This window comes from Felis catus, chromosome A3 (assembly GCF_018350175.1).
Source record: "Felis catus isolate Fca126 chromosome A3, F.catus_Fca126_mat1.0, whole genome shotgun sequence".
In the NCBI taxonomy this organism is placed as follows: Eukaryota; Metazoa; Chordata; class Mammalia; order Carnivora; family Felidae; genus Felis; species Felis catus.
In genome coordinates, this window is record NC_058370.1 from 86439914 (window position 1) to 86467910 (window position 27997).

General features: G+C 37.7%; 1 protein-coding gene and 1 pseudogene across 6 annotated transcripts; one reads left to right on the plus strand and one right to left on the minus strand.

Moving 5' to 3' along the window:
- Window positions 1-208: 208 nt before the first annotated feature.
- Window positions 209-27989, minus strand: NFU1 (NFU1 iron-sulfur cluster scaffold). 6 transcript variants are annotated; one of them, XM_045054324.1, is made up of 9 exons: window positions 27856-27989; window positions 24248-24348; window positions 17512-17584; window positions 11888-11954; window positions 10417-10461; window positions 7674-7788; window positions 3618-3678; window positions 1964-2138; window positions 209-371 (listed from the first exon to the last, which is right to left on the minus strand). In XM_045054324.1, the coding sequence occupies exons 2-9, from the start codon at window positions 24336-24338 to the stop codon at window positions 327-329; spliced, it is 672 nt and encodes a 223-aa protein (XP_044910259.1). In that variant the 5' UTR covers window positions 24339-24348; window positions 27856-27989; the 3' UTR covers window positions 209-326. The 6 variants fall into 6 exon arrangements, with proteins under 6 accessions (XP_044910259.1, XP_044910257.1, XP_044910256.1 ...); XM_045054322.1 differs by having other exon boundaries at window positions 17512-17647; XM_045054321.1 differs by lacking the exon at window positions 27856-27989 and adding an exon at window positions 27406-27641.
- LOC111559928 lies at window positions 6176-6276 on the plus strand (annotated as a pseudogene).
- Window positions 27990-27997: the final 8 nt, after the last annotated feature.

Genomic DNA, 27997 nt, shown 5'->3' on the forward strand with positions numbered 1-27997 from the left:
CTCCTTATTTACTTCTGTATAAAAAAAAGTAAATGAATTAAATGGGGGAAAATGAACTACTTCACACATTATGCAAAGAAGGAGCCATGAGAAATGAAGAACAAACATTAAAATATCCCTGGATAAAATCCACGTGTGCAGAAGATGATTCAGGATGTTATAAATAACTCATATGAGGTAAAGCAAACATGCAATATTTATACATCAGTCTCTGAAAAAAGGGCATATTTTATTACTCCTCAAGTTCCTTAGCAGATTAATAATAAAAGCTTGGTATATATTATCAAGAAGTCCAACTGCTGGGTCCAAAGAAAACTCTAATTATTTCAAGGTGAGTTTGCTTCTTTTTCATCAGATTCATCATCCATAACCTAAAACAAAAAACAAAAACAAACAAACAAAACAAAGAGAATTTAAGAATTAAGAAAAGGATTAGAAATTGCTATTTTCCTGATTTTTACTCTTACTTGCTTACCTGAAATACTCTACTCTATAATAACACATGTCAATCCATTAACAACAAATCTATCAATAGTCCCCAAAGCAAAAGGTTTGTCTTATAACCTGTAATCGTAACAACACAAAAGCAAATTTAATATTAACAAATTAATTAAGTAGTGGTCTCTTTTGCTTGTCGCCCCAAAAATCTTTCAGTAGCAGAGTCTGAGCTGGACACTGACTATAGTGATTAACTAAATGGGATTTCCTAGCCACAAGACTAATGTAATGGACTGTATGTTTGTGTGTTCGTTTGTTCTTCCCAACAGTATTCTATTTACTTAAATATGTTCTGGGCAGCCACACCAAACTGTTATTATAAAAAGATATATTAGAAAAATGAATCTCTAAAAAAGTAAAGAAATAAAAGATCATACTAGCAACTAATTACTTTGGTCTTACTCAGATAAAAATTCATTTTAAACCTTAGAAAAATATGAAGACATTTATTTCTATGAAGTTAAAATATCAGAAGAATACTAACAAACACCTGATTTGAAAAATGAAAAGATTAACATCTTTTCATGGGTTAACATATTACTCAGAAAATAAAGACCAACTCCTTTGAAGAAGAAAAGAGTTATATAAACCTAAGGAACATTTTTTTGTCTTCAACACACCTACTATAATTAAACACCAATTCAAGTTTGTAATCTAACTACCAATTCATTACCCCATCCTGGACAAGTGAACAAAAATGTTCCTTTGTCAATCCACCAAAGTGTCAAATAATCCAATTCTTTAAAAAGGCACGTAAGGCACAGAGAAGATAATGGAACAAAAATAAGTTTTTCTCTTTCTTTTTTTTCTTTCAATGTTTATTTTTGAGACAGAGCGAGCGCATGCACACAGGAGGGGCAGAGAGAAGGGGGTAAACAGGATCTGAAGTGGGCTCTGCGCTGACAGCAGAGAGCCCGATGTGGGGCTCAAACTCACGAACTGTGAGATCATGATGAGCTGAAGTTGGACACTTAACCAACTGGGCCAGCCAGGTGCCCCAGTTTGTTGTTTCTTTAAATCTAGAAGAATCTGGTTCTGATCCGACACTATCATGGAAAAATAATTCTCTTATAGTTTTTCTTTTGGGTTGAGTAAAAATTACACCCAAGGAGCTGATATTTTATAATCAATCTCAGCAATACTTAATTCAGAGAAATTTGTCAATCACTTCCTATTTTAGGCAGAACATTCCTAAATGTGGAAAAATATTTCCAAATACTTATTTAATATAAACAATGTATACAACGTGCATAACACCCAGGGCTAAGTGTTGCAGAGGAATACAAAGACCTGGATACGATTACAAGTCTCTCAAGGAACTTACCCATAAACATAACTCTGAAACAGACACACTGAAAGAGGCTTTGGACCAAGGCAGAGCTTAATTCCAAGCAGAGGACTGATAAGGCCTTCAAAGAGGAAATGGCAGGCATTGAATTTCAACTGTCATATAATATTGGCATACCTGTTCTACACCCTCTACTTCTGGAATATAAAACTGCAGCATGTTCTGAATTCCATTTTTCAGAGTAATCATTGAACTGGGGCAGCTGGTACAAGAACCTTGGAGTTTGAGCTGTACAATGCCATCTTCAAAGCCTTTATAGATAACATCTCCTCCATCTTCCTGCACAGTTGGCCTGCGGTCACGGAATATTTGTGATGTATGTAAGAGAACTGATGTATCCGTCAAAAAAATTTAAAACAACTCAGGGCTTAGATGGTATACTGGTAACACTCACAAAGTTAGAGCTACCTATACAATAGAATGAGAACTGTAGTTAGTCTCATTGGTAACTCTCTTTTTACTTTTGGATAAAATGCCAAAATTCATTCAAACATTTTCCACTTATTATATTTTAATCTTGCTTGTTAATAATCTTTTCAGGCATTTAAGATCTCAAATTTCCTAATAATTACAGGGATTACTTAAGATATACTCATTCATTTCTTTTGAATGAACAGAAGCAGACTAACATGACACATGCTGGCTTTTTTTTTCCAGGTAAACTAAGTATCAAAATATAACATTAATGCAGAAAAATGCATAAACCATGTATGACCAATTAAATGAATTTTCACAGTGTGAACACACATTTGTCCCAGGCCAAGACACAATTTTAGCACCCCAGAAGTCCCCTTTGTACGTCCTCGCAACCAAAGGTAACCATTTCCTAATTGTTATTACCATTGTTTAATTCTGCCTGTTTTTTAACTTTATAATTTATAAATATAAATTCTATTTAAAAAACACACAGTATTTACTTTTTTGTATTTGGCTTATTTTACTCTTTATGAGATTCTTCCACATCATCACACAGTATTCCATTAAGTGAAAATGCCAGAATTTATCCTTGCTATTGCTGACGGACTTCTGGGCTAAATCAGGTTTTGGCTTTTACAGATTCTTGCAGATGTGTTTTGCTATACATATGTATGATTGCTGGGCATATCCCTGAGCATGGAATTGCTGGGTCAGGAATGCACATACATTCAGATGTAGTAGAAATGGCCACATAGTTGCCCTCTGCCCAGCTTCTCATGCTCTAGCCTCACACCAAAAATCAGCAAAATGTCCCACGGGAAGCCTTAATGAGCTTCCCTTCTCTCTAGGATCTTGTGTGCTTCGGCAGCTCTCTACTGTTTTCAAACGAAAAAAAAGTTATTGCATTTTATCTAGCTTTTCTGGGAGTTCTCACCGGGACCACTGCTCTGCTACAGGCAAAAGGGTAAGCCTGCGGTTCTCCACGCATTGAAATTTACTCTTTATGGGCAACAGCTTGAAAAAAGTACTTCCCTTTTCACAATCTTCCCGAACACTGTTTAACTCATTTTTTCATTTTAAGAAATTTGGTATTACAACAAATCAAACCTAGATGGTGACTGTGAACAATAAAGTCCTTTGTTATGTTTAGACAGACTGTTTTAACATTTTGAGTGAACAGATACAATGCACAGACTTTAAATTCAACTGCCAGGGTTATCGATTGTGGTTTACATTTACTTGTACTTATTAGAGTTTTGGTTTTTTTTCCCTCATGGACAACTAAAAGTAAACTGCTATTATGAACATTGCCTCTGCAGTATATTTGATTTCGGGCAGAAAGATGAGCACATACCTTATTCTGGTATCTAACAGTTCCTTAATCATTGCCACAACTTCATCATCTTCTTCAGATCCTAGAAACGATTACAAATAAAATATATTAACAGTAGAAATTTTATATCCATGCAAATACAAGTATTAAAACAGGATGATTTTAACTTAATGTCTCATTAAAAAATAAAAGCACAGAACATGTAACTTGGTGTGGTGATAACAAGAAAAATGGAAATGATGGTTGGGGAGATGAAAAGATCATTCATTTGATTCTCTGAAGAAAAATTAAGGAGCACTGGTCAACTTGACACATGGCAATACAGGTGAATAACTGATATAACTTGACCTACTAATGATGTTTAGGGTTTGAATTTTTTTTAGTTAATACATTTGTAAACTTTCATCATCTTCAAGGATTGAAAAATGGCAGAGAAAAAAAGACTGCCTGGATTCTGATGGAAACTTTGAGACACAAAAGCACACCTACTTCATTAGTTAAGTTACATTTTTAATTTTTAAATTCAGTGGTTTTCAAGATGACAATGACACTAAATATGGATGTAAGCTTTGTGGAAATTCCCAAAATGTGCTACAAATTTGAATAAAAAAAAAATCAGTTTTTTCATTTTGGGTCATTTTTGTTTTTCTTTTACTTCATAAGGTTATATACCGATCTTAGCCAATGCCTTTTTAAGGGTTAAAAAACAATTTTTTGAAAATAATAAATAAATAAAATAAAATTTTTCTGAGAAATTTACCTTTAGGAAAACTAAAAATACAGATAATTCAAATTATACTATAATATACACTGGAATTCTGACACCAATGTAAGTAATAATTATCAATATTAAATTATATTAACTTTGCATCTTTTTTTAAAGTTTATTTACTTACCTTGAGAGAGACAGTGTATGCACACACCTGAACACATGGGAAACGGGCAGAGAGAGGGGAAGAGAGAGAATCCCAAGCAGGCTGTCAGCACAGAGCCTGACTTGGAGCTCAATCTCATGAACCATGAGATCATGACCTGAGCAGAGATCAAGAGTTGGACGCTTAACCAAGTGAGCCCCAACTTTAAATCTCTTTTTTTTATGTTCTTTGCTTTTTAAGTTTATTTATTTATTTTTGAGAGAGAGAGCGAGCGAGTAGAGAAAGGGTAGAGAGAGAAAGGAAGAGAGAATCCGAAGCAGGCTCTGCTGTCAGCGCAGAGCCCTATGAGGGCTCAAACTCATGAACCATGAGATCAAGACCTGAGCCGAAATCAAGAGTCACATACTTAACTGACTAGGCCACCCAGGTGCCCCTTAAATCTTTTTTTAGTAAAAGAAATAAAATATAATAAAGTTAAAATTCTCTTGTCAAAACCTAAATTCCATTCCCCACTGTCACTTCCATAAACAACCACTACCATAGTTTAGTGTGTATCTTTCTAGTACATTTACATTAAATTTACATGTACAAATTTATAGATGAGATCCCACTACACATACCATTCTATACCTTTTTTCTATCTAATATAGCCTACAGTTCCATATCAGCATATATACATATGCCTTAAATTAAAAATTTATTTTTATGTTATTTTTAGAGAGACAGAGTGCGAGTGGGGGAGGGGCATAGAGAGAGGGAAACACAGGATCCAAAGCAGGCTCCAGGCTCTGAGCTGTTGGCACAGAGCCTGACGAGGGGCTTGAACTCATGGACCGTGAGATCATGATCTGAGGTGAAGTCAGACACTTAACCGGCTGAGCCACCCAGGCACCCCGATATATCTCAACTTTTAAAATAGCTATGCAGTAATTGTATAGATTTCTTTTCATTTAGCTAATTTCTTGGTTATTTCAGTTGTTTCCAGTTTGCTACTATTTCTAACAATCTGTAGCATACACTCCGGTGTAAAGAATGATCAATGTACTTTTGCAAATGTCTCTAGGAGATAAATTCCTAGTGGTGGGATATTTGAGTCAATACTTGTGTATTTTTCAATTTGGGGAGCTGTGATCAAGTGGCTCTATAAACACTCTATCAATTTTACATATATATCCACCAAGAACACCTATAGCTGTTTCATGCATTATTTGAAGTTTGCATAAATGGTACATATGTAAGAACCTGTAAATAAGCATATCCTTTGATTTTCCTTTTTCAATTAGTATTTTCTTTTATATCTTTTCACATTGTATCTCCCAATCTAGTTCATTCCTTTTAATTGCTGATATATTTTTTAAATATTTCAATGAACATGCTTCATGTACTGTTTTATGTACATTTATAAGATTCATTTCAGGTATACATCTAGAAGTGGAAGTGTTCATCTAAAAGTGACTATACAAATATTTGTGTGTGTACATATATATGTACATAAACACACACATGACAGTATCTTTGTGATACTAGAGGAAGGAAAAATTTCATCAACAAATTGCAATAACCACAGCTAATACTTATTAAGCTCCATGTGCACTTACTCTTCCAAGTGCTTTCCACAAAATTAACTTATTCAAAAGGTACAAAAAGCACAAACCACAAAGAAAAAGATGAATATATGTGACTATATTAAAAAGAAAAACTTCTGTGCTTGCTTCAACAGCACAAATACTAACACTGGAATGAAACAGAGAAGATTAACATGGACTCTCAGCAAAGATTACATGCAAATTCATGAAATGTTCTTTCAAAAAAAAAGGAAAAAGAAAAATTTCTAAATGACAAAAATCCTAAACACAGTGAGAAGGTGAGGAACGGTCAGGGAGGTTATTTGCAATGAATATACCTAACAAAGGACAAACACCCAGAATATTTTTCAAAAACCTGCTAAAATCAACACAAAAGAGACAACTTAATTTTTAAACAATGGGAAAAGATTATGAACAGGAAATTTACTGACAAGAAAAATAACGGCCAGTAAACATATGAAAACCTTCAGGCTCAGTGCTGATCAAGAAACTGCAACTAAAACAGGATATCATTTACACTTAACATACTGATTTAAAAAAAAAAAAAGACACTAAGTGATGATAAAGATGTGAGTTCAAATTCTTATATACTGCTAATTAGCATATAAATTAAAATAATTTATAATACAGTAATTCTGGTTTGAGGAATATATTATAACAAAACTTTTCACATATGCACAGACTTGTACAAGGTTGCCCACTGCAGCAATGTTTGTAATAGAAATTAGCATAAATAATTCACTTGACCATAAGGAACAAATTAAGTGTAGTTTATTCATATAATAGAATACTATCTAGTACTTAAATAAACTAGAACTACATTTTTTCAAAATGGATGTATTTCAAAATATGCTCAGTGAAAAAAGGCTAATTGCATATAATATACATTATTTAAAGTTTAAGAACAAAAACCAATACTATATATTCCCTGCAGAGACTTTTATGTCTGTAAAAGTTTAAAAAACAAACCAAGTTTACACAAATCTCTGGAAGTAGAAAGGGGAAGGGATGCGGGTTGTGGAATTTTGGTTCTGTCTTTAATGTTTTACTTAAAAATGGGTATATAGCAATTGTGGCAAAAAACTAACATCTATGAAATCCGAAAAGAGAGAAAATTGATATACATTGTATTATTTTCTGTATGTTTGAAAATTTTTATAATTGAAAAATTTAGTTTTAGATAATCAATTTATACACAAGTTTTCAAAAATAATGGATGAAACTAGTATATGTGAAGTTCTGTTCCATCTGGAATTGGTTCCAGAGTTAAATATGGTACAATGATAAAAATCTGTATTCTCGTGACTACTTTTTTTTTAATGTTTATTTATTTTTGAGAGAAAGAGAGAGACAGAGTGTGAGCAAGCGAGAGGCAGAGAGACAGAAACACAGAATCCAAAGCAGGCTCCAGGCTCTGAGCTGTCAGCACAGAGCCCGATGTGGGGCTCAAACTCATGAACCATCAGATCATGACCCAAGCTGAAGTCGGACGTTTAACCAACTAAGCCACCCAGGCGTCCTAGTATTCTCATGACTTTTGAAATCAAGACAAATGTGAGGAAAGTAGAAACTTTTTTTAGAAAATGAAAATAAATATTAATTATCCAACATATTACCTGCTTCTCCTGAAGATGTTTCCTCAGTAACTAAGGGTAAGCCAGAAGCAAAGAAATCCATGATTGTTGCATAAATATCTGGTTTCAGTAAATTCCAGTCTAACTCTTCACTTTCCTGTAAATATTTAAAGGAAAATGCTGTATTTCTAATCAAAAGCAAAGACTAATACAGAATAACACCCTGAATCTTTTAAGAATCGTTTCCTATATATATCCTATACTATGTAATAGCACTCATTTCTGGAGAACACATGTTAATTCCAGTTCTTAATAGATCTGGTTTATAATGACTTTTAGAAGATATAATCTTAGAACATTCCTCACGCATTTATTCATTCATTCATCAAACTTGTGTTAAGTGCACTGGATATACCATGTCTTGTATAGGGGATAAAAGATATTTTTTCATGTGGTGAAGAGAGTTAAAATACTGCATGAATTCTGTGTTTAGACAGAATGATAAAGAGATTTCCCATTCTTTTAAAGAAAATAGGATACAGTTACTTGACCAAATATACAAGATAACCCCCAAGTATTCAAAGAATTCAACTTACTATCTTACTCAAGAGTAGAAGAAATCCAATGACACAACTGTAGAAGCAAAACATATAATATGGTGTCTTATCTATGGCCGTTGTGCTAGAGGGCTTGTGGACCTCCAACAAGCCTGGCATCCTTAAGAAAGAATACTTAATTATGTGACCTGTCGGGTCAACTACTTGATTCCATTAAAAAAAAGGCAGGATTGGGGCACCTGGGTGGCTCAGTCGGTTGAGTGTCCGACTTCGGCTCAGGTCATGATCTCACAGTTCATGAGTTCAAGCCCCACAACAGGCTCGGTGCTGACAGCTCAGAGCCTGGAGCCTGTTTCGGATTATGTCTCCTCTCTCTGCCCCTCTCCGACTTGCACTCTTTCTCTCTCAAAAATAAATAAACATCTAAAAAAAAAAAAAGGATTATGGGGCACCTGGGTGACTCAGTTAAGTGTCCAACTCTTGATTTGGGTTCAGGTCATGATCTCACAGTTCATGAGATGGAGCCCTGAGCCCTATGCTGGGCTCTGCTCTGACAGCATGGAGCCTGGTTGGGATTCTCTTTCTCCTCTCTCTCTGTCCCTACTCCATTTGCACCTGCATTCTTTCTTTCTCTCTCTCTCTCTCAAAAATGAATAAACTTAAAAAAAAAAAAAAAGGATGGGATTATTAAATACCTAAATAGTACGAACATCTGAAAAGAGAAAGGGAGCATGTTTTATTTTAGTTTTTTAAAGGGGAGCTCTTTAGGAGGAAAAAGTATTAGATGCAATCCATTTAGATTCTCAGGAGATTATCAGCTAGTGCCTATCCTTAAATACTATTAAAAATGAGTCTACATGCATAAAAGGGGCAATTTTTGTCATGGACGAAGAACCAACTTAGAGACAGTACACAGAAGACAACATAAATGCACACTGCTGTGGATATAGAACAAAACTAGTGAGTTGCCTTAGTGATTGGGAATGGGAAATAGTTCTAGGTAACATTTTAATAAATTATTTGGAAGATGGATCAGAGGGCTACCTCAAAATCTTCATCAAATAGTGGGCTCTAGGGGCATCTAGGTGGCTCAGTCAGATAAGCGTCCACCTCAGCTCAGGTCACAATCTCGCAGTTCATGAGTTCAAGCCCCACATCAGGCTGTCTGCTATCAGCACAGAGCCTGCTTCAGATCCTCTGTCCCCCTTTCTCTCTGCCCCTCCTCTGCTTACACATGCTCCCTTTCTCTTTCTCACTCTCTCCCAAAAATAAATAAACATTTAAAAAAATTTTCAAATAAAAATAAATAATAGGCTCTACTGAATAGGGAAATATTGATAATAAAAAAAACTATTCTGAAGTTGTCTACATGGGGGAAAAAAAAAGCAGTTTATTTATTTAGAAAAAAATAAGAGGCACCTAGCTGGCTCAGTTAGTAGAGTATGTGATTCTTGATCCTGGGGTCATGAGTTCAAGCCCCATGTTGGGCATAGAGCTTACTTAAAAAAAAAAAAAAATACTGAAAGTATCAAAGTTATTTCAAAGGATGGAAGAATAGAAAACTAACTTTACTCTGCTAAAGAAATGAATGATTCAGGGGTGCCTGGGTGGCTTAGTCGGTTAAGCATCCAACTTCAGCTCAGGTCATGATCTCACGGTTCACGGGTTTGAGCCCCATGTCAGGCTCTGTGCTGACAGCTCAGAGCCTGGAGCCTGCTTCGGATTCCGTGTCTCCCTAATAAGCATTTTTTAATAAGCATTAAAAAAAATTTTTTTTAAAGGAATGAATGATTCACTTTAAATACAGGGAAATGGGCAATAGCCAAAGTTATCAAGTAGATGAGATAGTCTATAATGAGGAAGGTAACTGAAAGAAAACAAATCTACTACTCTACCTATTAAATATCAATATATGCCCTAACTTAGATTATTTATTAGTTATATCATTTCACTTAAGGAAAAATAGCGGAGCCAGAGAAATTCCAAAAAGAGTAACTAAATTATAAACAAAAAAGGAACAAAGAAAAAAAACAACTCTGAAAGACATAATCACATGTTTTCATCTAAAAAAATTTCTATATGCCATGGCCTGTATATAATAGGACTAAAAAAAACTTGTTAAAATAAATACATAATTTGCCATTTATAAAATGAAGACAAGAATACCTAGTTCTAAGAATTAAATTAGATAATATATATAAAGCACTTCTGCTATGTAAATGCCATACCAGACACGTTGGAAATATTAAACAAAAGCTGGTCCTCCCCCGACCCTTAAAAAATACCAAAGAAAGCAAATTAAAGAATAGTAAAGATAGGCCAGATGTCTCTAAACTGGTAAAGACATGGGATCAGTCACCACAGATTTACACACCACAATCCTTTTGACAGAAACCTGAAAATTTAATCTACGAAATCTTACATCATTGTTTCGTTCTACAGAAATTTCTCAAAGTGCATACTATGTGCCAGGCATTGTTCCAGGTGAATTTAACAAGATGGACAATCTCTTTCTTTAAGGAGTTTACACTCCAGTACAGGAAAGACAGGTAATAAAATTAACCGAAAAAGAAAGTGACTAAGTGGCAAGTACAACGAAGACAATAAACAGGGTAATGAGCTCCTGGACAGATGGCCACTTCAACTAATATGGTCAAGAAAGGATTTTCTGAGAATGTAGGGCCACTAACACTTTCAACAACAGGGAAAAACATTTTACAATCAGGATATCCGCAAGAACTATGGAAATTGGGATTGCCACCACGGAGGAAAACCCTAATTCTCCTCCACACATAAAGAGCTACAAGAGAATACTGGACTATTTGTACCATGTCACTAAACCAGTCCACTGTTATCAGTCCGATCCGTGCATCAAGAACTCAGAGCAATCCTTTCAAATTGCTTAAGAAGAGTTAAATGGAAACTTTCGATTTTGACAAGATACTGAAAAGTGATTAAGTTCAGTGTATATATATCAACGAACAGATCTAAAAGTATACATAGTTCAAATTTAAACAATTCATTTCTCACTAATCTAGCAGACTTAAAAATGAAACCACCTCTTCTAGCAGATACCACTTCAGCTGTTGGATTGGGTAGCATATTTACATATTGTTTTTGACACTTAGAGGTTAACCAAGTGCTACAGAACTACACAGTGCACTGCTCGGATTACAGCAGGATGTATAATGTGGGAGATGCCATGATGAAAAGAGCCCATTTCGAATGGAGACACATATTCATGCTGTTGGTCAAATACAGAAACATATAGTTTGATTATTTGTTTCTTTTTACTCTCTCATTTTAAATTAAGAACTAGTAAAAATATCAAAGCCACCAATAAAATTTCAATTATGAAATAAAAAAGGATTAGTAAAAAAATAATAATTGGAGCCTAAATTCTAGTTCTGCCCAGGTTGAGTCCTGGCCCTGCTGTAGGGTAGATATATAATCCTGGATGCTGCATTTAACCATCTGAAGCTAAAGTTTTTCTCTTTTGAAAAACAAGGGATTTGGATAATTTCAACTTGAAAATTCGACTTAATAATTAACTTGAGAAATGCGAGAAGTAAATTTAACTTGAGATTTTTGGTACCAATATGCATAAAATACATTAAGAAAGGAAATTCGGAAAGGAATGTTGGACTCGGAAAAAACTAAAAGAACTTCACATCTTATTTTATATAATCCTATGTTTACCTTTGTAACAGTGATGAAATCTGGTCCAAAAAAGACACTTTTTACTCCTTCAATCCTAAATAACTGCCTGTGAATAATAAAAAATAAGAGATAATAAAATGCTTTATTATAGAAAAGTTTAAACATAAAGGTGGAGAGAAAAGTAAAAGCATTTACATACCCATCACCAGCATGAACAATTCACAGCCAACAATTATCAATTCATGGCTAATCTTGTTTCATCCTCTTACCCTCTGATCTAGCAATTACTCTTAGGTATTTACCTAAGAGAAATGAAAACATGTTCCACAAAGATGTGTACATGGACCTTTATAACAGCTTTATTTATAAAAGCCAAAAAAATATCTGGACACGTCCATCAATTAGTGAATAACTAAACAGACTGTGTGTACCCATACAATGCAGTACTACCCAGCAATAAAAAAGAATAGACTACTGGCACATGCACAAACAAAGAGGACTCTCAAAAGCATTATGCTAAATTAAAAGAAGCCAGGACTGCCTGGGTGGCTCAGTTGGTTAAGTATCTGACATTGGCTCATGGTCTCATGGTCTCATGGTTCGTGAGTTTGAGCCCGACATCGGGCTCCACGCTAATGGTATGGAGCTGCTTGGGATTCTCCCTCTCCCTCTCTCTCTCCCCCTCCCTTTCTCCACTCTGTCCCCACTTGTACTCTTTGTCTCTCAAAATAAATAAATAAACTTAAAAAGATATGTAAATAAAATAAATGGGGAAGGAAGGAAGGAAGGAAGGAAGGTAGGAAAGAAGGAAGGAAGGAAGAAAGGGAGGGAAGAAGTCAAACACAAAAGACTATATGGTGCCATTTATATGAAACTCTAGAAAAGGTAAAACTGTGGTGGCAGAAAGAAATCAACAGTTACCAGGGTGACAGATGTGTGAACTAACTTTATTGCGGTAAGCATTCTGCAATACACATGTATATCAAGTCAGCACACTGATTACCTTAAATTTACACAATGTTTTACATCAATTATATCTCAACAAAGCTGCAATGCATTGCCATGAAACAAAATAGTTACCAGGGTATGAAAATGAAACAAGAAGAATGAGTGCAAATAGAAATGAGGGATTTCTGCAGTGATAAAAATGTCCCTATGTTTTTATTTTAGTGGCAGTTATACAAATATACATTTTTTTTTTCCAACGTTTTTATTTATTTTTGGGACAGAGAGAGACAGAGCATGAACGGGGGAGGGGCAGAGAGAGACGGAGACACAGAATCAGAAACAGGCTCCAGGCTCTGAGCCATCAGCCCAGAGCCCGACGCAGGGCTCGAACTCACGGACCGCGAGATCGTGACCTGGCTGAAGTCTGACGCTTAACCGACTGCGCCACCCAGGCGCCCCCAAATATACATATTTAACAAAACTCTGGACTGTACACTTAAAATTGGTGAATTTCATTTCATATAAATTATACCTCAATAAAACTAATTTTTAAAATCCTCTAAGATAGGAGGAAGGGAGGATTATAATTTGAAAAGCCCCTACGGGATTTTGAAATGCACCTTCCTTCCCGCATCACTGATATATGTACCATACATACCTAGTATACACTCCAGAGCGATTTCCTTTTTCCCTTATCCCCTTTTAAGAATAAAAGCTGATATACTTCAAAAAAGGTTACAGTTTACCTTTTCTTTGTCTATCATTGAAAGAGTGTTACTGGAATTACTATTTTTTTTTTTTGACGTTTATTTATTTTCAAGAGAGAGAACAAGCAAGCACATATGCACACAGGAGGGAAAGGCAGAGAGAGAGGGAGACAGAGAATCCCAAGTAGGTTCCCGCTGTCAGCACAGAACCCGATGCAGGGGTAGATCTCTCGAACTGTGAGATTATGACCTGAGCCAAAATCAAGAGTTGGACACTTGACCGACTGAGCCATCCGGGCGCTCCCTGGAATTACTATTTTTAAGTTATTTAGGAATTTGTCTGAAATGATGTCACCCAGGTCCTCTACACAACCATTCAACATTAAATTTATAAGAAGTTACAAGATATTTGGTTGCATAGTATGATCCAATAAACCCAAGCACAGACCAATAAGTAGGTCCTCTGATTGGCTCTGTATATCTGCACTGTTAGCAAAGCTTTTTTTTTTTCAAATGAAAGGACGGTGCGAAAAATCAACCCAATCTTTGGGCCATGTCAGTCAGGGGAACTGCTGTAGGCAAGAGTTCATAGGTTCTGTCCCTAAAGAAAGAAAAAGCTGGAAAGGTGTTTCAAATAGACTAAACATGCTTTGCCATTTAGGTTACTTTCCTTAGGACAATACCAACTCCTACAATGTCCAAGATATGACACCCAGAACTGAACACATATCCCAAACGTAGTCTGACTTATTCAGAGCACAAAGACTGTTACCTCTCTTGAGCTGGATCCTAGGACTCTGTTAATGTTTGGCTTTTTTGAGTACTGCATCATATCCAACAGAAATAACTGAAAGGTCAGATTCTTCCATCCTGTAATTGTGCTATTCATTAAAAAAACTTAAATAACAAGGCTTAACATTTGTTCCTGTTAGATTTTACCTTACTTGCTTTACCCTATCATTTTAGCCTAGTGAAACTTCTTAAAAATTCCTCTGAATTTTGCCATGTAACATACAAACAATTCCTCCCACCTGAAAATTGATAATTTTATCATTATTAATGCTGCTGACAAAGAGAATTATTGAATAAACATGGCAACCACAGAAATACTACAGATACTAAGGATCCTCTTACATGTCTCTAGAGACAGATTTACACTCGCCTTACATTTCGTTGTCGTGTCCATAAGGATAGTGAGAAACAATTCAGATGCCTCTCTGAAGTAAGATACACTATCATTTACTCATTCATTCAGTTACTCATTCAACAAATATTTGAAAACTTGCTAAATATCTGACACTGTGCTAAACACCAGAGATACAATGATGAGCAAGACAAACTGGTCTCGGTTTTTCAGGAAGCTTACATTCTAGCCTACAGCAAAAACATTCTCTGTTAAAACAACAAAAACGAGATTAGTTCTGCTTGACTGAAGATAATAAATTCTGTGAATCCAGGAAATGAGCTACTAATTTGAAAAGGGCTTTTGCCAACTGAACATCTGACAGAAATAATCTCCAACTTATCTGTAAGTGGACACAGTCTTCTTACTTTTATATTCTTCCTAAATACAAAAATACATGAATTCATTCTTGATGCAAACATTTCAAACTATTTATATAAAGTGAAAATGACTCTTGACCAACCCCTCCCCCAAGTTCACTGTTACCAGTTGGGGGTACATTCTTCTAGACCTTTATGTTACTATATTTTTGTTTTGTGTTTTTTAGCTTTATATACATAACAATCATATTGTACTCACTGTTTTTTTTTTAATGTTTATTTATTTTTGAGAGAGAGAGACAGTGTGAGTGGAGGAAAAGGGAGAGGAAGACACAGAATCTGAAGCAGGCTCCAGGCTCTGAGCATCAGCACAGAGCCCGACGCAGGGCTTGAACTCACAAACTGTGAGATCATGACCTGAGCCGAAGTAGGACACTTAACCAACTGAGTCACTCAGGTGCCCTGTACTCACTGTTCTGCAACATGCCTTCTTCACTTAACTGTGTGTCTTAGAGGCCAGTCTGTGATAGTAAATGAGGGTTCTCCTCATCTTTTTTAATTATCTGCAGACTATGCATAAACAAAGTTTACTGAACTCTTCCTACTGATGAATATTTAGGTTGTTTCCAACAGGTTACCATTACCAACAAGGCTGTAAGGAAAGGAACATCCTTGTATCACCTTGTGTACATATGTGGGTGTTGTCTAAAGTGGTTTTCAACCCAGCTAGTAACTTGTGAAATCAATTAGGTATTGAACGGGACTTTAATACAATACAACAGAATAGAATAAAGAGAACAAGAAAAGAAATAAGAATGTATTACACACTGTCAGGATGAAAATTGTCCCATTGAATACCTGTGTCCCATTGAAAAATATAGTAACATGTATTTAGAATCTATCTAAATACATGTGTATATATGTACTGGGTTGTAATATAAAATGTTTCTTAGTGTCACCTGCATCAAAAAGTATGAAAAACAAATGCTCTAAGATATATTGTAATAAGTGGCATCTGTAGGTCAAAGGAAATGTGCATTTTTATTAATGAGAAATTAAAAAAAACACACCTGAGATAAGCATATTTCTGGTTCCCATAAATAAGACATATAAAACAGCTGTGTGTACAGAAGTAGTTAATCTAAGCTTTACTTTCCAAATATCCCTGGCAATCAGTATCAGACTTACATTACCAAAAATTTTAATTGATGTGGACTCTAATATTTTTTAGGTTTATTTATTTATTTTGAGAGAGAGAAAGAGAGAGAGTGCACGCACACAATTGGGAGAGGAAGAGAGAGAGAGAGAGAGAGAGAGAGAGAGAGAGAGAGAGAGAGAGAAAGAATCCCAAGCAGGCTCTGTGCTATCAGTGCAGAGCCTGACACAGGGCTTGATCCCAGGAATCGTGAGATCATGACCTGAGCTGAAATCAATCAGATGCTTAACTGACTGAGCCGCCCAGGCACCTCAGGACTATAATATTTCTTATTATAATGTCTCTAGCTATTATTAAAAAGAGGTTCATTCTAATAATTTTATCGTTTGTCCTTCATCTGACATACATTTAACATGTCTTAATCTAGTGAATTTTATTTTATTTTATTTATTTTTTTTTTTAAAGAGATTTTTTTTTTTCAACGTTTATTTATTTTTGGGACAGAGAGAGACAGAGCATGAATGGGGGAGGGGCAGAGAGAGAGGGAGACACAGAATCGGAAACAGGCTCCAGGCTCTGAGCCATCAGCCCAGAGCCTGACGCGGGGCTTGAACTCACGGACCGCGAGATCGTGACCTGGCTGAAGTCGGACGCTTAACCGACTGCGCCACCCAGGCGCCCCAAATGCTTATTTTTTTATTTTGAGAGAGACAGACAGACAGACTGTGGGGGAGGCCAGAGAGAGAGGGGGACAGAGGATCTGAGGTGAGCTCTGTGCTGACAGCAGACAGCTTGATGGACTCAAACTCACAAACCGTGAAATCATGACCTGAGCCGAAGTCAGCCACTTAACCAAATGAGCCACCCAGGCGCCCCTCTAGTGAATTTTAAAACAGTCTCCCAATGACTGGTCTTTAAAAAATCATGGCAAACCTGATAACTATTATTATTTACAGTTCTGAATGGAATATTTTAGAAACTATTTCATTTTGAAATATCTAAAAATTAAGCTATCCTTAGGGAAAAAAATGAACACGTTTTCACTGCCTTTTTATAAACAGTTTTAAATATTCGGAATGGAAATTTATATTATCATTTTAATAAATTTTTTAAGTAAAAATACAAATTCTTATTTAGCCATGATATAGATCTCTCAAATACATCACTTTTCAAGGGTTCCCTAATATCAACTATTATTTTCCTTTATCTCTTACCTGAAAAGAAAATAAAGCATTCTTTACGTTGAAAACAGTGCAGTACACATAAAAATGCAATTACTAAATGAGGCTGCTTCACCCCCAAAGTCAGTTATGTTTCTTGGTAAAAGCAAATAAGAAATAGCAATATACCTAGCCAGAGGGGAGCGAAATGCTGCAGCTGGTGTGGGAAAATCCATGGTCCTTGTCTCAAGAACTGGTTTTCCTGGAATAAATTTTAAACTGTTGGGATTTGGGGTATCTTGTGTCTGAATAAACATGTATCTCACTAAAAGAGAAAAAAGAAGAAAGAATGTTATTCCAGAAAAAAACGGTAGTTAAGTTTATGGACTATGAAGTGCTCATTTTCAAAGAATCAAAAGAAGTAAAAAAAAAGAAAATAAAGCTTTATTGTCCAAGCTGATGAAATAATTTTTAAAGACAACAATGAACTTTATCAATACAGGATAAATGCATTGAATTTTATATTAATACTGATTATTTGGGGCCCCTCGGTGGCTCAATTGGTTAAGCGTCCGGCTTTGGCTCAGGTCATGATCTCACGGTTCATGGGTTCCAGCCCTGCGTCAGGCTCTGCACTGACAGCTCAGAATCTAGAACCTGCTTCAGATTCTGTGTCTCCGTTTCTCTCTGCCCCCTCCCCCACCTGTACCCTGTCTTTCTCTCTCAAAAATAAACATTAAAAAAAATTTTTTTTAAAGCAAAGAAAATAAGGCTTTATTGCCCAAGAAGCCAAAATAATTTTTAAAGACAACAATGAACTTTATCAATATAGGATAATTGCACTGAATTTTATATTAATACTGATTATTTAGTTTTGTTACTCAACACTTTCTACCAATATCCTACTTTAAAAAAAATTTTTTTTAATGCTTATTCATTTTTTGAGAGACAGAGAGAGAGAGAGAGAGAGAGAGAGAGAGAGAGAGCACGCATGAGCAGGGGAGAGGCAGAGAGAGAGACACAGAATCCGAAGCAGGCTCCAAGCTCTGAACTGTCAGCACACAGCCCAACGCAGGGCTTGAACCCACAAACAGTGAGATCATGACCTGAGCCGAAGTTGGCCACTTAACCAACTGAGCCACCCAGGCATCCCAGCAGTATCCTACTTTTAACGAGGAAGGCATATCATCATTCCAGAGTCTTAAATGTATTTTATTTGTTGACTTAGTACTAATGGCTATCGTAATCATAAATCATCATCACCATGATATTAAAGACAATAAAATGTTAATTCTTTTCTTTCCAAAGTGCTTCCATTCTTTTATTTTATTATTATTTTTTTAAATGTTTATTTATTTTTGAGAGAGACAGAATGAGAGTGGGTTGGGGCAGGGAGAGAGGGAGGCGCAGAATCCGAAGCAAGCTCCAGGCTCCGAGCTGTCAGCACAGAGCCCGATGTGGGGCTCGAACTCACGAGCTGTGAGATCGTGACCTGAGCCAAAGTCTGACGCTCAACCAACTGAGCCACCCAGGCACCCCTCCATTCTTTTATTTCTTTAAAAATGTTTACGTATTTATTTTGAGAGAGAGCACACGCAAGTGCATGCGTGTGCACAAGGTGGGGAAGGGCAGAGAGAGAGGGAGAGGAATCTCTAGCTGGACTGTGGACCCAATGTGGAGCTCAACTCCAGAAACCATGAGATCATGACCTGAGCTGAAATCAAAAGTCAGATGCTCAACTGACTGAGCCACCCTAGAAGTTACTGGTTACCATTCTTTTAAAGACAAATTTATAATAGAAACTAATATTTATTGTGTATGTACTTGCTACATGCCAGAGACAGGGCTGAGTGCTTTATATATATTTAAGCCTTTAATAATACTATGAAGAACCCCTATTACAGTAAAACCTTGGTTTGCAAGCATAATTCATTCTGGAAGCATGCTTGTACATCAAAGCAAATTTCCCCATAAGAAAGAATGGAAACTCAGATGATTCGTTCCACAACCAAAAAAATATTCATATAAAAATGATTATAATACTGTAATATAATACAAAATAATACAGAAAATACAAAATATAAAGAAAAAATAAACAAATTAACCTGCACTTACCTTTGAAAACCTTCGTGGCTGGTGTGAGGGAGGAAGGTTATTGTGTAGAATGACTTTCACTATCACTAACAGAATCACTGAGCTGTCTACGGGCTGAATGGAATCTTTTTCTGCCTGGGGGCCAATGTATATGCTCACACGGATGTTGACTACAGTACAGTATTAATAAATTCTTGTCATATACTGTATTTAATGTAACTGGCAATAAAGCAGCTGAGGAAAGGTCTATATCTGCAGGCAGCCTGACCTAGAATGAAGCAAAGCATTCCTAAGCTTACTCTTGTATGGAAAAGCAAAGGACTGTCCCCAGGTGCTTTGAAGCGACAAAAAATACACTAGTGCCAGCTGTGGGCCCCTCCCAACGTTCTGAAAAATCACTGATTTCTGCCAAACACCACGGCCTGAGACTGAGCATCTGAACATGGGAGATGATCACTCACAATCCCGAAGTGAGAGAGAGAGAGAGAGAGAGAGAGAGAGAGAGAGAGAGAGAGAACTACTGGCTCAGTTGTGATCATGTGACGTCTGGCGTCATGTACTACTCATACTGCAAGACATCGCTCGTTTATCAAGTTAAAATTTGTTAGAAATGTTTGCTTGCCTTGCAGAACACTCGCAGAACAAGTTACTCACAATCCAAGGTTTTACTGTATTCCCATATTACAAATGAAGAAACTGAAGCTTACAGTTAAGTAATTTGCCCAATGGTATAGTCAGTGACATTATAAATTATCGTGAAAGTGGAAATCTACGTGAATTACTTTCTGGAATATTTTTAAGTTATCTTTACAGGTTCTTCTTTGCTTCTTTTAGGGCCAAGAAGGAATTAAGAATGAATTCATTAAAGGAGTAAAAAATGAACAGAACCTTCACTCTCCTACCTTGCTATTATGATAATAGCTTGTAGGACAAAAGATAGTACTGGGGTTTTAATAGTCTTAAAACTACTAAACAGGTCCTGATTATTTATTATGAAAATAAACCTTCCAACCAAAACAAGACAATTCTCATCTTAGAGCAGTACACTGAAATAGATTAATTTATTTAATAGTTATCATGTGCTGGGCCACGATGCTAAGCACTCTCTGTGAATTACATAATTTAATCCTTCCATTCTCTCAAGGAAACACCGTTTTTATCCTATTTTATAAATAAGGAAACTAAAGCTCAAAGTCACTCAGCTAATCAAGAGACAGAGACAGGATTCAAGCCCCACCAATCTCCTACCATGGACTTGCTTGACCACTATACATACTGCCACTCCACACTTAGTGTTAAGCATTCAGAGGAAAATACATTTAAGATCAGTCTTCCTATCCTGTCATAATCCTTGTATCATACGTCTAAGGAAAAGCAGTGAAATATCAAAAAGCAACAGTTTTATTTTATTTCTTAAGTTTATTTACTTATTTTGAGAGAGAGAGAAAGCGTGAGTCAGGGAGAAACAGAGAGAAAGGACCCCAAGCAGGCTCCATCCACATTGTCAGCACAGAGCCCGATGTGGGGCTTGAACCCATGAACTGTGGGATCATGACCTGAGCGGAAGTTGGACGCTTAACCAACTGAGCCACCCAGGCACCCCCGGTTTTATTTTAAATGAGAAAGAGAGGGGTGCCTGGGTGACTCAGTCGGTTAAGTGTCTGACTCCTGATTTCAGCTCAGGGCATGATCTCACAGTGGTGAGAATGAGCCCCTGGTAGGGCTCTGAGCTTAAGATTCTCTCTCTCTCTCTGCCTCCTCCTCCACTCACATGCTAAAATAAAAAATAAAATAAAAAGTAAATTAGAAAGAAATGAAATTTGGCAAAATATATGATTGGTATGGAAGTGTTTTTTTACTCATTTATAAGATTCTAATTTGACAGCTGAGAGTGGTTTTTGCCCCGCAGCCAAGCAGCCACCTAACTAACATTGTGTCATTTCCTTGGTGAAGGAGAAACTGAAACTAAAACTCCCATACATTTTAAGTCACTGTCCTGTAAAGATATCACTTGATGACTTGGTAACCGGGCAAATCCTAAAAAAAGAGAAAAATTTTAAATGATAATCTCAGGAGCACCTGGGTGACTCAGTCGATTGAGCATCCAACTCTTGATTTCGTCTCAGGTCCTGGTCCCAGGTTGTGGGGTCCAGCCCCACTCTCTCTTTCTCTCTCTCTCTACCCCCCACCCTTCCTCTGCTCGTGCTCTCTCTCAAATAAAAAAATAAGTAAAAATAAATTAAAAATAATAATAAAAATTAAAAAATAAATTTAAAATGTTTAAATTAAAAACAACAAAAATAAAATAAAATGATAACCTCATGGTCCAAATACTTTTTTCTTGCTATTTTTTTTATTTCAGAGAAAGAGTGAGTGAATGCAGGTGAGAGGAGTGGAGGGGGGGGGGGGGGAGAGAGAGAGAGAGAGAGAGAGAGAGAGAGAGAGAGAGAGAGAGAAAGAGAAAGAGAGAGGGAGAGAGACTCTCAAGCAGGCTCCACGCTCAGCAAGGAGCCTGACTCGGGGCTCAATTCTATGACCCTGGGATCATGACCAAACTGAAATCAAGAGTCAGACGCTCCACCAAATGAACTACCCAGGTGCCCCAAAGTCCAAATACTTGATATAAAATACTTATACATCCAACCAATAAATTCCTCTGAAAATCTGTGTGACTTGGGAACAATTTTTCAGATGTAACATTAAAGAAAGGACTGCCGGGGCGCCTGGGTGGCTCATTCGGTGAAGCGTCGGTCTTCGGTTCAGGTCATGATCTTGCAGTTTGTGAGTTCGAACCCCACGTCGGACTCTGTGCTGACAGCCTGGAACCTGCTTCAGATTCTGTGTGTGTGTCTTTCTCTCTGCCTCTCCCCCACTCATGCTCTGTCTCTCTCTCAAAAGTAAACAGACACTAAAAAATAAAGAAAGAAAGGACTATCACCAATTTCTATAAATATAAAGACAACAAGCTTCTTTTAACCTTGGTTATGACCAATCATTTGGTAAGGCCTTTCTTTATAATTTATTGGTAACCAAAATCTCTGCACACATTAAACACTGTACCACAATATTTGAAGAATTAAATCTGGCATCTTTCTTTCTTTCTTTTAAAAGCTTTTATTTGAGGGAGAGAAAGAAAGAGTACACAAGTGGGGGAGAGGGGCAGAAGAAAAGAGAGAGATAGAGAATCTCAAGCAGGCTCTATGCTCAGCTCAGAATCTGACGTGGGGCTCGATCCCACGACCCTGGGATCATGATCTGAGCTGAAATCAAGAGTTGAATGCTCAACCAACTGAGCCACCCAGGCACCCCATGGCATTTTTCTACTCAGTCCATTTGTGTACAACTATACATGCAGTAAGAAAGGTTTTTAGAAATACTTGAAGGTAATAACTGTAAACATGGGGCACCTGGCTGGCTCAGTCAGAAGGGCATGCCACTCTCGATCTGAGGGTCATTCAACCCCCATGTTGGGTGTAGAGATGACTAAAAACATAAAAACTTAAAAACTATAAATGTAAAAAAAAATTTAGGACAGCATAATCTATATATACTTTTTGAAGTAGAAAATATATGATAACACAACATAAACTTTCTCTCTTGACAATGAGCAAAGCTATTTCAAAATAGTAATCTGACTAGGCATTAACAAAATCATTCCAATTATACTCTAAACTGGATTTAATTTGGTATTTCAGAAATGACACCCAGGTCCATCATCCAGAAAGATACCCCTGAATGCGTCATAAGGGTTCCAACAAAATAGACTGATCTAAAATAATTTTCCTATTATGCTTGGTCTAATAGGTAATAGGTAGGCAGAAGCTCTTCCAAAACTATAGATGTATGGTGCTTAAAGTTAGTATCAAAGACTATGATCAGTGGGTTTCCAATCTGAAAAGCATGAGGACCACATAATTCCACCCTACAAAATTTAAAAGTCCAATTAAAGTAGCTTAACATGCTGAGTTACTATTTATGCCTATATTTTCATTCTGTGATTCAAGGAGACATGCAAGGTTCTCCTCTTCTTGCCCCAATATACAGGGGACGTAAGGTCTCTTATCTACCCAGATCTATATCATGTGGTTAGCCAGAGTCAGCCACCTGCCAGACTACAGCCACAAGGTGTTCAAGGCAGTGATAGAAATGGGAGAGGGCCCAAGAGCTAAATCCAAACTCTTATAGCTCCATAAGTACACAAAGGCACAGATTTACACAGACACACAGAGACAGCTCCCAAGGTTCCCTAACCACATGACACTGGTCACAGTTCAATAATTTTCAAATCCTGTCTTCATTATTTCCAATATTAACAAAAAGAAAAGAAAAAAAAATCATGTAACATCAACAAAATTATCAAGAAAGCCATAGTTAATTGATTTGGAAGCAAAAAAAGAAAAATTACATCGAAAGTACTATTTCCTGAAGCCTCGATGAAAGCTAGAAATTTACTGATTTTAGGTGCATTCTTGTCAAAATAAGAAGGGCAGGAGCTTAAAATACATACAAGTTTTTTAAACAAACCCATTTGTAACTTCTTTTTATATTTTCATTTCAGAAATCATTTCCTGAACAATGCTCCAGAAGATGTGTTACACAAGATACCGAGATTTCATAGATCTATTGGACACTGTGCTCAGGATTCTTGAAATCTAATGCCAAACATACCTGTAACAGTCAAGCATGAAGTTATGATACAAAAAAACGCCATGTTCTTTCGTGCATCTGAATAGGAAATTTACAAACTCTCGTCTTTTATGATCCACAAAATTTTGAGCATAGTTTCATTAGTTTCTGAAACATAATTTGTTTTAAAGAGATGAAATTTTACCTGTGTTACATAAGGTTGCAGGCAGTGGGAAAAGTGGTCTTTGTACAAACTGATGCAGAGGCTGTTTTGTCATGGTATACAGATTCATCATAGGACAGAATCTACATTTAAAAACAAACAAAAATGACATTTCAAGAGATAATCTTTTTTTTTTTTTTAATTTTTTTTTTCAATGTTTATTTATTTTTGGGACAGAGAGAGACAGAGCATGAATGGGGGAGGGGCAGAGAGAGAGGGAGACACAGAATCGGAAACAGGCTCCAGGCTCTGAGCCATCAGCCCAGAGCCCGACGCGGGGCTCGAACTCGCGGACCGTGAGATCGTGACCTGGCTGAAGTCGGACGCTTAACCGATTGCGCCACCCAGGCGCCCCTCAAGAGATAATCTTTTAAGCTCAGTTTCTACTTCTTATACACACACACACATATATATATATATAAATAATGAAAATAACAACAAAGCTGAATTTTCATTCTCCATCCACATTATTTCCCCTTCTTTAGGCAAGCAATATCTGCAAACAATTTAAAAACATGAGCTCAAATGGAAATTTATAGTCTTGATTACTGAGTGTACACAGGATTGTGCAATATCCAATGTAAGAAACAGAAATGCAACTACATTTGTGATTTATAACCTGGATTCCCAGACTCTTAGCTATGCATGAAGGATGCAAAGAACTACCAATTGCTTTTTTCCTTCTTTTCAAACTTTAAAAAAACTAGGTGATAGAGTCACGTGGTTCAAAATTCAAAGGGAACAAAAGTAAATACTTTGAAGTCTCCCTCCCTTTTCTGTCTCTACCATCATGCTTTCCTGGAGAGAACCAATACTACCTGTTCTGAAAGGTATCTCAATACTTCAAAAAGTCTAACAGAAAGTGTACTATTCTCCTCCAAACCGCTAAAGAAGGTAATAATCCATATATGCTTTTATTTTTTTTAAGTTTATCTATTTATTTTGAAAGAGCGAGAGAGAGAGAGAGAGAGAGAGAGAATCCAAAGCAGGCTCCAGCTTTCATCACGGAGCCCGATGTGGGGCTCGATCCCACAAACTGTGAGATTATGACCTGAGCCAAAATCAAGAGTCAGACGCTTAACACACTGAGCCACCCAGGCTCCCCTATATATATGCTTTTAGACTGGAAACCTCTTAAGCCAGTGTTTGTAACTTTGGTTATTTCTCTGTGATAGAGAAGTACCAACTGGTTATTTTTTCACGGTTTTAACAAATTAAAAATGAAGGGAGAAGGGAAAACAAATATTACCAAAAAAGGAAAAAAAATTTTCAGTAAAAATTTTTATAAGTCTCATGCAAGTTACTTTAAAATCCAGTTTACTTTAGAATACTATTGCTATCAGGATGCCTGGGTGGCTCAGTTGGTTAAGCGTCTGACTTGGGCTCAGGTCATGATCTTGCAGTCCGTGGGTTCGAGCCCCACATCAGGCTCTGTGCTGACAGCTCAGAGCCTGGAGCCTGCTTCAGATTCTGTGTCTCCCTCTGTCTCTGCCCCTCCCCCACTTGTACTCTGTCTCTCAAAAATGAATAAACATTTAAAAAAAATTGTTTTTTAAAGAATACTATTGCTTTCTTCACAGTTTTCATTTCACAGCAGTTGCTAAAGAATTTTAAATATATATATGATCACTTAAAAATATTTTCTCTGATTATTTTTATCTGCAAACTCATTAAGGGAAGGGGTGTCTCCATTTCTGTGCCCCTCAGCAGCAAGCATGACGGATGGCCTCAGTTCTTCATTTCTAAAATGAAATATTCACAGCTACCTCAAAGACTGAGCCATAAAAGGATCCAGATAATCCATGTAAAGTGCATACATCAGTGCCTAGCCTTGCGAGTTCAGTAAATGTTGGCTACCACTATTATTATGTGATAGGTGCCCAATTAATTACTGAATGAGGTTTAAGGCTTGGGGTGAAAACATTTTTATTCACAGCTCACTGGCTAAATCTTGACTATGCTGGAATATGGGAATACACACTGAAGACCGGTATTCTTATCCCTTAGGCCCACAGAAAAGGCAACAGAATGGAGGGATACTGTGACACAGATGGGTTTAAAGTGACAAATAGTAAAGGAGAGGGGGGGCCTCGGTGGCTCAGTCGGTTGACCACCAACTACTCTTGATTTGGGCTCAGGTCATGATCTCAAGGTTCAGGAGATGGAGCCCAGTGCCAGCCTCCGCACTGGCAGCATGAAGCCTGCCTGGGATTCTCTCTCCCTCTCTCTGTCCCTCCCCTGCTCATATATTCACTCTCTCAATCTCTCTCTCTCTAAATAAATAAACTTAAAAAAAAAAAATAGTAAAGGTAAGTTAAATTCTTCCAGTAAGACATCTACCAAAACAGCACAGGGGGATAGTAGGTGACTAACAAATCTTTCAGCAAACTTAATGCTTTTAAATTTCAAGGACATCGTTAGCACTAAAATCCCTAACATTCACTAGGTGAAACCCTGTAGGCCCTTTTGTCCTTTTGTTCCAGTGGCAAAATCAGGGTTCGACACCTACTTAAGTTATCAATCCTTTTCATCTAACCAACGTTGACAGATGTCACTGGGAGGCCAAACTCAAAGGCGGGTTGTACAAAAGGGGAAAAAAACAAGGCAACAGAGTGGCTCTAGGTGATACGGAGGAAATCTAGGGGTCTAGATTCTCATCAGAGTTCCATCACTTAGAAGCTATATGACCTCATACAGGTCACGTCCCCTTTTCTGGGCCTACTGAGAAAATGAGGAATTGAGGTATTTTCTCCCATTCTGTAGATATTTTGATTTGTGTTTAAAAAGCAGAAGGACTGCACATGATGGAAAGGCTGGAGGGGACCACACTGATTTTTAAAATATCTCCTCCGTGGGGTCTCTGCAGCCAGTCTCTGCGGGCCTCCCCACCGCAGGGATTCAGGCACCGGATTTCAGCGCCTGGGACAGGGCGCCACAGATCTCGCCCGAAGTGAGGGCGCAGCGCCGCCTCACCGATAGGCGCCCACCTCGGGGCGAGACCCCCAACTGAAGCGACGGGGGCGCACCCGAAAGCTCGGTCAGGGGCACTTCCGCCCACCCCGCTGCGGGGGCAGCGGCCACTCCGCTGGTTAACTAAGCCCGGCGGCACGCCTGTGCGGAGCTCCTGGCTCGTCACCTACCGCCTACACAGCCTTGCGGCTGCAGCCGCAGCTCCCCAACCCAGCCGGGCCGCCGCTGCCATCTTAGTCCGAGTGCGCAGCAAGTGGGGCAGCTCTCGCCGCTTCGCCGACTGGCGGAAGCCCCGCGCAGGCGCAGGCCGGCCAGGAGCGGGACAGGCTCCGTGGAGAGCGTACCCTGCCGGCGGCGGGCGGTGCTGCTGCGGGTGGGACGGGAACCTTGCTCCCGGCTCCCGGCAACCATTGCCCACCTACACAGTAAGCCTGGACCAGGGCTGGGAGAAGCCCCGGACACGCTTGCGCAGGCGCCCTAGGTAAGACACGACTCAGCACACAGGCGCGCAGCAGTGCTTCGCTTTTCCTTGATGGGAGCTTCTGCCGAAGGATGCGTGCACCACAATGCTGCTCTCCAACCGTAAACCTGCCCATTGCCATTAGTAGGATCCTGCTCACCCTCGAGTCCCAGCTCAATGACTGCGTCAAAAGACTCTCTGGAGCATCCCCTCGAAAGAGTTGTCACCTTCAGCGAGATGCCTGCTCTTCTCCCTTGGGGCTGCGGTTGGTTCTCTTATCCTTCTGTTAGGCTGGGCTTATA